Here is an 11,593-nt window from a genome sequence, read left to right as displayed (position 1 = left end):
AGCTGCTGAGGACACCTCCCACCACCCTTCAGGGCCATGCAAGCTGCTTTATAAAAAGGAAAGTTAATCCCAAACAGATCTCCACATGCAGAGGAGCTCGCGGGCTCTAACACAGCCCAACAAGCACCTCCTCATGCTCCATGTCTCAAAGGCCAGCCTGGGTGAGACTGGTGGGAGAGGTGGGTGAGACCCCAACACCACCACCCCTGCTTTCACCTGGTACAGGAATCTTTGGCTGAACTGCTGCATGGCTCCTTGGAGCTGGTTTCGCTGGGACTGCCACTGCTCATAGCTCCTGACGTACTCAGCCGTGGGGCGCTGCCATGTGGTGGTGCGGGTGTTGTGGTCCACATAGTAATACCTGCCTCGAGGATCCACACGTTTCTCCCACCTGAAAGTACCAGAGGAAGATGTCACTGCCTCAGCTCAGCGGGTTCTGCTGGCAGGCGCTGCCACACAGCAACTGAGTGCAAATGCTGGTGTGAAGGCAACAAAAAGAACCCTTGAAGAGGTGGGGAGGCACAAAAGACGACACAGATGACGGTGGTAGGCAGAGGAACCTCCCACTGTCCTTGTCTGAAGGCTGCTCCTGGGGGTCCGGATGCCCTTGGGGCTCCAGATGCCCTTGGCGCCCCAGCAGTTTGAGAACATCCAGCTGCTTCCCCAGAACATGCTGAAAGTACAACTGAGAAGAGCGTGGGGTTACAAGCCACTTCCCCAGCTGCCACGCTCCCCCCAGGTTCCCCATGCAGGGGCTCAGCAGAGGATTCATGGCTGAGTTCTGCCCCTTGGAAGTACACGTGAGAAAAGCAGCTCATAGTCCTCCAAGGGAAGAAGACCCAAGAGCTGCCTGGGCCCAGAGGTCCAGCTATGGAGATTGATTTTTCATTGTGCTTTGACACTACAGGCTGATTTCAGACACTTGCTCTGGCTCCTCTCACAAGACGAGATACCCTTTAACATGAAGCCTCTGTTCCCAGTTGCAACATAACCACCAGTTTCGCTGCCAAATGGGCTCTTTTGGACAAAGATCCACCAGAAGAAAATATAAAATACTAGTAAGACTTGTGCGAGGGCACATGGAGCCTAGATAGCATACCTACACACTAGCTGAGTTCACACCAGGATGCTGTAAGCATTCCTCCAAGGCTGCTGACCTCCAACACAGGCAAGGCACTGGGCTGGAGACCCGTGCAGGAGGGAAGGAGCACACTTGCAGTACTCCCAAACCTACTTTACCAGGTAACAGCCTCCCTCTTTTAATACCAAACAAATTTAAAGCTGTTGTAGGATCAGAAAGCAGATGTAGAGATCACAGCTTAACTGAAAGTAGCGTGCCCACAGGAACCTGGAGGAGAACAGAACAGGTTTGTATTTCACACGTTACACTGGTGGTTAAGGCACACTTCAGCCATTCCAGCCTTGAACAAACTCAGTCTAGAGAACAACAACAGTTTTGCTGTATTGAGTTCTCTGCATTTAGGAGCACAAAGAGGTGAGAATTCAACAAGCTTCTGAAAAGCACATGGCTGCATACAGCCGTTATGACCTGAAGACTGTTTACTCCTGCAAATGAAAGCATGGCCCTCCTGGACATTAGTTCTGAAGAGTGCTTCCTGCAGGTCTCATGGAGCTGAGCAGCATTGTCTTCTCAAGCACAAGCAGACCCCAGTTTGGCTGAGAACGCAAGAGGCCCCTCTGAGAGAGTCCAGGGTCCAGCTCCAGGTCAGAGCACACTGAGCATGCCTGTATCTGCTCACCAGGAGCACAGCCCTCATCTAGAAGCATCCAGGGGACATGAGGCCCACTCCCTCTCTTCTCCTCATCCTCTGGGGGACGTTACTGGCATCCCATCCCAAAGGCCCACCCCTCTGCTCTGTCCGCAAGTGGTTGTTCTGCTGCTCAAGTGTTCAGCAATTTCTGTTAATTGTTAAAAAAAAAAATCCTCCAACAAAGGTCAAAACCCAACAGATTGGGAGGCCTTTTCCTTTTTACAAATGCTGAAAAGACCTTTCTGAGGATACAGCATGTGTTTTCAGGCCAGTAAACACTTGGTCATCTCACCCCATTTCTTTTTAGAAATTAAGAGACTTTCCTGCCACCTTCTCCCTTTTGTGCAGACTCCTGTGTGACTGCTACAAGAAGTTAGTTGAGTATCTGAGATGCCAACTGCCCCCAGAGCCCCTTACCCTGGAGGAAGAGGTCTCTCCCATGTGGTGGTCTTGTTGTTATGGTCTACATAGTAGACTCTACCATTAGGCAGCTCTCTCTGTTCCCACCTGCAAGAAGGAAAACAATGATGAGCCAGTTGGTCGTTGCAAGCCCAGAGCCCAAACACTGAGGGGGAGCTATCAAAACAAATCGCTCTCTGCAATGCCATCCAGAGTGACTGCATCCCACTCCAGGGTCCCCAGATGCCTGTCCCCTGCTCCAAGGCCAGTGCGGGAGGGCAGCACCCCTTGGGAGAGGACGTGGAGCAAACCCAAGGCAGACGAGGTGGCGCCTGTTCTCTCCTAAACAGATATAAGCGAAGGGTTCAACTGGAACAAGCAATATGGATCCAGCAGCCGCAGCCCCTCCATCTTCAAGGGCAGCCAGAGCCAGAGTCTTGCTGCCATCATCTACTAAGAGACATCACAGACCCCTTCATCTACTTTAAATCTTGTCCAAAAAGCCTCCCTAGCAAAGCTGTTTGCACATGTGCCCATCCACTTGCATCCGTACAGCAAGTACAGCCTCCTCCCCAGATCAGTGATTGTGAATAATTAATAACCATGTTATTACCGAGAATGTCCAGGCAGCTGCAGCTGGTGGATTAGCAAACCCACCTCCTCACATTGCTCAGCCACAGCATTCTAACCTTTATTTAAAATGTAGAATGAGAGCAGGTCTACATGGCAGTTGTTTGGCTTGCTAGATCAAGATGAGCAGAGAGATGCTGCAGCAGCCTGCTTTCTGGAAACAGGCATCATTTGAAGCATAAATTCCTCATTTCCTCCAGAAAGTAGGAGGGTCGGCATAAGATTACACACAGGTCAATGTTATGCCCTGTGAGCTTTTGATGTCGTTTTCATTTGGCTTCTCCTAATACATCTTTAAAGGGGAGCCTTTGAGGTTGGGCTGGGGCTGAATTTTCCCCTTGGCCATCCTCCCGCTCATTGCTGACCGATATTGCTCAAAGGCATCACACAGCCACAAGGAACTTGGTCGGGAGTTGGTCCCTTAGGGGAGCTGGTACGATTGGGAGGCCTGGCTTTACAGGGCTGCACTGAAACCATGCTTTGCCTTCACTCATTCATGAAAGTGTATGCCCTGGCAAAGGTAAAAGCTCCATGAAGCACTGAGCTTTTCTGTCAGCTTTTATGCTGCAACAGAGAGGTGAGCTGGCAGCTGCTGACAGATCCAATGTTATCCTGCCATGCTTCTGCTCCCCCAGGTATCCCTCCTGATTCAACCTCCAGTCTCAATATATCATCACAAAAAGCTAAAGAAAATTAATATACCAGCTTTTGTTGTGACAGCAAGGAAAGAAACATGGGCTTGTAGAAAGCAGGCCTTGTGAAGGAGATGCTGTAAGAACCTGTGTCCCATCCCCCAGGCTCGCACCAACCCTGCTCACCCTCAAAACTCCACAGGGGACACGAAGCCACCAAACAGTGACCTCAGCCACAACCACAGATCGTGCACATTGCAGCCTCGTCACAGCTCTCAAAAGTGGTGAGAAGGCAGAAACAGAAGAGCTTCCACAGTGTTCCCAAGCCCAGGCAGTGGGAACCACAGCAGTCCAGTGGCCACACAGGCAGCCTGGAAACCCCTGCCCTGGGCAGAAGGCACACTTGCACTCCAAGATAAGAGTCAGTTCCACGAAAGTAGGAAGGGAACATGAATGCCAGGCCTGGGATTTAGCCAAGAGATTGTCTAACTCAAATCAGAGCTGCTGGCTTCACTCCTATGGGCTTCTCAAAAGCCCTGTCAACGCATTTGCAGAGACTAGGTAACATGTGCAGATGTTGCTACCAGTCAGCAGCACTGGGTCTTTCTCATCCATCTAGGGACACCAGTGGTGCTTTCTGATAGAAAGAGTCCAAGGCAGGAGCTGCAGTGCCCATACACCTTTGACAGTGAGGCACTGCCAAGCATAACACCACCCAAAAGAGCGACCAAGTGAGAGCAGAGCCAGCACTACACAGTGCTGCTCTGGCATCAGGAAGTCTTTGTCTCTCCACCCCAGGGTCAGCCCTTTTCCTGGGTTACCCTGGGCAGTGCTGGGCATTGTCAGAGGGGAAATGCCTGAAGCTTCCTGTTCACTAGGGATGAACTCGGTGCTTCACAAGCATAAAAGTACCAGACAGCAAAAAAGATTAAAATCTCTAAACAGAAAATCAGCATAGCTGGGACTTCTTGAAGATACAAACGTGTCCACCCCAGGAGATAGACAGCAGAAGGTCCACAGGCATCTTCAGGGAGAAGGCAGGGCTAAGAAAGTGTCCTCGTTCAGTGGGAATGTGGCCCACCACAGGCAGAGCCCCTTCCCAGACTCACACTGCAGGCACTTCAGATTGCCACCAGCAACCAGATACAGAGTCAGCACGAGGCACATGTGGATGAACACTGTTCACAAACAAAACCCCAAGGCACAACTCCTCTCATGAGGCTCTGCAGGAGTCAGCATCCCTTTAAGGGATCCTTAGATCACTTCAAGCATCACCTTTCCAAGGTTGGCTTTGTATAACAGCCTCCTCCAGATGGATTTAGAGGCTCCAGCACCACCTGCTTACAGCAAGGACAACCCCACCCCAGCGTCCCACAGTTCTGCCCACACTGACATACGGTGCTTCAGAGATGAACAGGACCTCAGCCTTGTGCACACAGAACTGGGGGTGCCAGCAGCTGTTACTGGAGGGGACAGGTCCTCCAGACTCATTAACAACAGGTTCTGTGATCAATATGACTCTCAAGACTTTCAAGTCCTTTATGACAAGACGCTCTCAAGCCACCAGGTACCATTTCTGTGTCTTCTCTAGAGACCAGAAATCCCACAATAAGGACTCCTCCAGGGCAGAGGGTTTCTGGATCCCCCTCAGGTATTCCTCTGGGTGCCCCTGTGACTGCAAAGAGCCACACAGGACTGGGGAAAGCTGGTGGTGGTGGCAGCTACTGATTGGCATCCTCTGCCCCTATCTCACACCCTATACAAACAGGCAACAAGCTCGACAAGCTCGCACGCTCCTCAGGTCAGCAGCTCCCTGGTGATCGGGAAGTAAATCTGCTGAAGGTTGCCTCACCCTATGAACAGCAAATTACCACCATTGAACATGATGAGCTGTTGTCATCGCTGACACAAAGCAACAGCCTGAGACTGGGGCAATGGGGGACACCCATCCTTGCTCCGACCACCTTGCCCAGTCTTGGCAGGCTTCAGCCTTTTTGAGCTTCCCTGCATCCTGCAAGGGACAGCTGGAGACATGCACAACCACAGGCTTTTCCTCTGGGGACCCCAAGTCCAGCCAACATTCCTGCCCCGTGCCTGCTGCCACATGGCCACCAGCAAGGAAGATCAGTGCTGGAACAAGCACTATATGGTGGGAGCTCTCACCACATCACCGCTGCTGCAAGCACAGATCGTGCGATGTGTTGGTCCCCACTTGCTCCCCTCCGGCTGCCCACAGGGCTCTAGCCATGGACACTGGGAGCAATGGACGGTGCGAAGTGGCGGTGCTGAGGCAACCCTGCAGTCCAAACAAAACGCCCTCCTTATGTAAGAAACCACAGCCCTATGCCTTCTGCCAGGCAGCATAATGTACCTCTTTGTACGGGCGAGACAGCGCTGTGTATACACACCGAGCTAACGGCGGCTGTCCCCGCACAGGATCATCACTGATAGGAACCAGATGAGGAGCCAGTGCCTCTCCTGCCCTGCCCCCTGTCACTATCACTCTGCTCAGAAGCCCCTACATGAGAAAAAGGACCTGCACCAAAGGCCCTGGGCACTGCAACCGGCAGCTCCTGTGCCACATGCACTCCCCAGCTCCTCAAGAAAGCTCTGCCCAAGCTAGGAGGATGTGAAGGAAGTTCTGGGCACTGTTGGGGCTGGAATTATTCACAACACCTTCCAGCACCCCCCAGCCCCTAGAACAGACTCCCAGTTGTGTGAGAGATGCCTTTGTGCCCGCCACATCTGGTACAGATGTTCAGAGACAGCTATCTGAGCAGAATAAACAGCTCTGAATCCCCACATGAACCCAGCCACTCTCAGCTCCATCTGCATGCAGCCTGGCACAAGCAGGGAGGCTGGGGCTCAGCACACCCACCAGCACACAGTGGGAAAAGCTGCCTCCCCTGCAGAGGCTGAAGTGCTGCCCATGCACCCACGGATGAAAGGAGACACTGGCAGAACAAGGCAGAGCTCACACAGAAACCAGGAGGGACATGACAGCTTTCCAGCTCTTCAGCACTGGAGTGACTGGCAGCTCTGCAGGAGATGTTGCTCCTGCGAGCGGCAGGGCAGGAACGATCACTCATGGGCTTTGCAATGCTCTGTGCACCGCCATCCCCTGGGAGCCAGGCCAGCAAGGGACTATCCCGCAAGGGTTTCTGCAGAGTACGCTGCTGCCAGAGCTGAGGTGGCCTGGGTTTGTCAGCGTCCCTTCTGCCTGAGACATCGCTGCCTCCACCAGCCCAGCCAGCCACAGCCCCATCTCCCAAGATGGGCCCCAAACCACTAGTCAAAGTAATACCCTGGTGCCATAAGCCATCCAAAAATCAGCTGCCCTAGATTAAGTCTCAAGAGATCCCCAGAAACTCATTTACACCACCCCAGGGCCAGAGTGCTTTGTACAGTCCCTGTTTAGCAAATCTCTGTTAGCCCAGAACCTGGTCTGGCAGCTCAGGGCAGAGCTCGCACCGTGGAGTCCTCAATTCCCCACTCTCCTTCACCTGGGAAGACCTTGGTACGTGGTCTCTGCCTGACGGAGCAGGTCAGCTGCTACCCAAGCCAGCCCAGATTTAGCACAGAGTTTAAACAGCACATGCAAGAGGGATTTTGCTTTCTTTCCACCCTACAGATCCTATGGCCAGGACAGGGAGGAACTGATACACATGGCGCTAATCAAAGGTGTCTCCAGAGATCTAAATTCCTTAAGCTCAGCCTGGAGGATGGCTCAGAACCTTCATTGCTCCCCTCCAACTATCTCCTATAGCACAACAGCTTTATCCTCCTCCCTACTCTGACATGCAGAACGTGTGTGAGCACTGCAGGGAGACAGGCACACGGAGGACACGGGCCACTCTTCCACCTGGCTGGGCCAGATAAACGCACATTGGTGTCTCAGAAAGCCGTGCTTGCAACCTTCCTGAGCCTCGGAAACCCCAAAACTGAGATACCCGTGGGCTCCTCTCCACCCCAGGAAAGAAACAACAGCCTGTTTCCACCTCGGGCTGTGCAAAGGTGGGGGAAAGGAGACCTTCAGTCTACCCTGTAGTAGCAGAAAGGGGCACAAGCTCTGGCTGGAATAAAGACCTTTTTCAGAGTGCTGGACTTTTCCAGCTGCCTGGAAACAGGAAGCGCCCAGGCTGGAGAACAGAAACCCTCACACACCCTGCATAAAGACACACTGAGCCGTTAACCCTAATTACCTGTGACTGACACACGAGCAAGGCCCTGACCTTCCAGGCATCGCCTCAGCCAAAGGAAAATAAACAGCTCCCTTCATACGAAACACAAACCATTTTCAGCCCCACCACCACCACCACCACTTTGCGTTCTCAGTCCAGAATTAAAGGTGCGTGAATTACAAGGGAACAACCCAGCTGCAGCACAGAGGAGCTGAGCCCAGAGCCTGACTGCAGCCCCACCAACAGCCAGCGCACCCACCAACACTGCTCAGCCAGCCAGAGCTCTCCTTCTGGCTCCTTCCTCACGACAAAAGGAGGATGCAGAGCATCCACACCAGGAAGAACAATGGGCACAGCTATGTCAGGGTCATGCCCACCTCCCCCCAGCAGCAGCCAGCATCTCCACAGCATCTCTGTGGTACATGTTCCTGTGCTCCTGCTTCGTGTGCACTCCCTGAAGTCCACACTGACCCTCTCATGCATTGTCTTCTGACTGATTCCTTCAGAAGTCCCACGAGAGCAGAGGAAGGACTCTGCTGCTCCCTTGGGCATGGACACCATGCTGCAGAGATGCAAATCACGGTATGTTACCCAAGACCCACAAGAGACACAGATCAGACCCCAGCCCAGAGGAGGGTTTCACAAGTGAAGCCCCAGGCAGTGGGCTCCGATGAGGTAGAACAGGCTCTGCCAGGCAAGCAGGGATCCCCAGCAGGCACCCTCAGGACCATCGTTTTCAACAGCTCCTGGTGCAGCACAGCCCCTTCCCTCAAACATCCTCTTCTTCCAGCGCTTAGCAGTGCCCCAGTTTGCTCATGTCCCCCCCAGCTAGCCCCTTCAAGGGAACAAAAATAAAGCAGAAGGCAGAGCTTACCCAGGGGGCAGAGCATCCAGCGCTAGCACTGCTGCCCGGGCTGGTGGGGCACTGGAGCTGGAGGCTGCCTCCTCTGCCTCTCCAGAACTGACCAAGGCAGAAAGGGCAGGAGTGACCGAGCCATCAGTCATGCTCGAAGCTGCTGGGGTTGCTCCTGCTACTGGCCTTTCCTCTTCAATGTCTGCAGCACCCATTGCGTCTCCGTTCACTGGAAAAGCAGAAAGTAGAGATGTCAGCACCCAGGAAGGGTGATGGGGGCCTCACTGACCTACTGCACCCACAGAGCCCTGGAACTAGAGCCCCGGTGGATGACAGCCACTACCACCCAAACACAGGACTCGCAGTGCTCCCAGCCTGCAGCAGTGGCAGCACCTCCTTCACCCAGCAGTTGGATCCCTCTGGGAACCACTACCAACTGCCTTTGCACCAAGAAAAAAGCTCAGTATCTCTTCTGTAACTTGCAAACACACTGCGTGCCTGATGGGAATTCAGGTAACAAGTAGGAGCTCAGAAACTGCTGGGGCAGCATCCTCCCAGGCACAGAGGAGCCCAGGCTCAGCAAGTCACCCGCACTGCTAAGAGCTAAATGTTGCTGGATTCCACTGAGCTTTTGGAAAAGGGACAGGGAAGAGACAGAGCAAAGGAAAATTACAAAGCAAACTGATAAGGAGAAAAATGTAGACAAAAGAAAATGAAAGGCAATTTGTTTGACAAACATTTGTTAGACAGCCAAACTCCCCGAATCTTGGCAGTCCAGCAGAAGATAACTTTCAACACAAAACAGTCTGGCTTCAGTGACAAAATGAAAGCATTAGAAACAAACCAGAAACAATTAATAATGAAGTAAGGCATGCAGACAGAGCGCCACAAGTTAGACCTGAGAAACACAGAAAACTAAGAGAAGTATCTGTGTCTACAAGCCCAAGTATTTAGAAGTATTGCAGGAAAAAGCCTCAAAACAGTCTAAATCCCACAGACAGGGGACTAAAGGACCACAAACACCCTGCAGAAGAGGTAGACTGCTCAGGACACTTCTTCTTCGCAGCTGGAGGGTAGCAGGACAGCATCCTGCAGCACCAGAGAAATCCTGGTTCTAAAACCTGGAACATCAGCAATTAAAGGAGCCCCTCAGGCAGCACCCACAGGCAATGAAGACTTCAGGTCAGCAGGCTCACAGCAACTTCCACTAGAGTCCTGCAAGACTGAGCTGAGGGGTCTCCAACTGCTACTCATTTCTAGGAAGCCTTAGAAAGGGCAATTTTAGAAGCTTCAATCACATTGTGCCATTCTAGGAACCTGCAGAATGACTCAGGTAACTACACTGTGATTGGTTTGATCTCAGTCCTGGACAAAGCAGGGGAAAAGCTGATCCAAAGTTCACCTGATAAGGAAACGCTCCAGTGGAACACAGCTAGGGCTAAGCAACATGGTTGTGGAGAAAACATGCCATGAAATAATCTCCTTTTATTGTCCGATGACAATTACAGCTGTAAGTGACAAATACAATGGGGAACATTCTTGCAACAGTCTGCTCAAAATACATGATAACATCACCCAAACGTACCAAGCTGAGGAGGAAGAGGTTGGTTTCTAGAGGCATTCCAACAGAGCACAAGGAAGGGTGTCAGAATTAATCCCAGCCACCCAAAACACTCGTCTTCCCATCCACCAGTGTAAAATCATCACCAACAGGACTTGTGGGAGACACGGAGGTTGGGTGAGTGGTAAACAGCGACCAGGACAGCACACTCATAAAGCCACTGGGGAGGCTGGGGCTGGGCCAGTTAAACATGTTTTAAAACCAAAGCCAAGGAGCCAAGTTGTACCCAGGAACAAAAACACAAAAACTCTGTCCACAGCCTGAGGGAGTGTCCCCTGCACAGCGAGGACACCGGGAAGGGCCGGGTGGGCACAGGGGACAGAACAACACATTGACACCCGGTACAGCAGTGCACCAAACCACACAGACCAGCCACAGCCTGGGGAGGGGAGCAGGACCAGCAGTAAGAGCTGAAAGGCAGCATTTCACATCAGCCTTCTGCTCCCCCCCACCCCCACAAAATAGGGTTTGGCAAAACTGAAATTATATTGGTTCAGGTTTTTCCAGTGAAACAGAATTAAATAATAAAAATCTTCCTTTTGGGTTGAACAAAGCATTTCCTTCTGTCCAAAATGAAGCACTCCACTTTGTCCTGCTCTTTTCCAGGACAAAAGGGAAAGAAAGGACAGTGCTACCAACAAAAGGAAAAGAAAAGACAGCGCTACCTGCAGCAGCAGTGCAGAGGAGCAGGAGACGCTGCACTGCTTGGCTGGCTCCATGAGAGCCAGAGAAAGAAAACAGACAAGCTGCTTGTGGCTTTGCAGTCAGGCACTCGGCAGGTCCCAGTCCTTGCTCCTTAAGGGTTTTATGGCTTTGTAGACAAAACCAAGAAAAGACAGAGAAACCTTTCAAAAAATATCCCCTGGTGTAAGAACCAGCCCCCTATTGAGGGGTGGGTTTGTGCCTGCTCTGGTGCTCCAGAGAGAGCTGCTCTCCCCACTTCAGAGGGCAAAGAGCTCAAAACATTTCCACTGAAGACTGACGGGCAAATTCAGCTGAATGCTCCCAACCCTGAAAAAGATTCACTTACTGTAGCACCAGCGATACTGCTGTCCCAGTATCCTTCTGAAAACCTGGAGCTGGATGCAGCCTTTTTTGACAAGGAGACTCCAGAGAGGAGCCACAGAGATCATGCACGAAAGGCAGAACAGATCCTGCCAGGGCGCTCTGCAGAGCTGCCCAGCTTATCAAAAGTAAAATCAGTGAAAATCAATCAATTCCCAGGGAGGAAATTTTCCCAGGCACCACAAGACCAACCTGGTCTAGTGGAAGGTGTCCAACCCTTGGCAGGGGGTTGGAACTAGATGATCTTTAAGATCCCTTCCAAACCATTGTATGATCTTAGCAGAAATGCATTTTCCCCCACAGGAGCCCCACCAGCTCTCTCACCTGTGCCATTGACCATGCCATTGGCCATGCCATTGGCAATGCCACTGGCCACGCCGTTGGCCATGCTGGTGTGCTGCGTGCTCTTGGTCTGCTGCCGGTGCCGGCTCCCGGCCCCG

General features: G+C 52.2%; 1 protein-coding gene across 1 annotated transcript in view; it reads right to left on the bottom strand.

The window, feature by feature from the left end:
- Positions 1-216: 216 nt before the first annotated feature.
- Positions 217-11,593, bottom strand: part of LOC104409344 (NEDD4-like E3 ubiquitin-protein ligase WWP2) — a gene marked incomplete at both ends in the record, with an annotated part of 24,173 nt that continues 12,796 nt past the window's right edge. The window contains 4 exon segments of the mRNA XM_010019183.1: positions 217-391; positions 2,190-2,279; positions 8,489-8,699; positions 11,517-11,590. Of these exon segments, the coding sequence (XP_010017485.1) occupies positions 217-391; positions 2,190-2,279; positions 8,489-8,699; positions 11,517-11,590 (550 nt within the window).

This window comes from Nestor notabilis, unplaced genomic scaffold, assembly GCF_000696875.1.
Source record: "Nestor notabilis isolate BGI_N333 unplaced genomic scaffold, ASM69687v1 scaffold22437, whole genome shotgun sequence".
Classification (NCBI taxonomy): domain Eukaryota; kingdom Metazoa; phylum Chordata; class Aves; order Psittaciformes; family Psittacidae; genus Nestor; species Nestor notabilis.
Note: the sequence above shows the minus strand (reverse complement) of the source record. Positions and strands in the feature narration are given on the sequence as shown.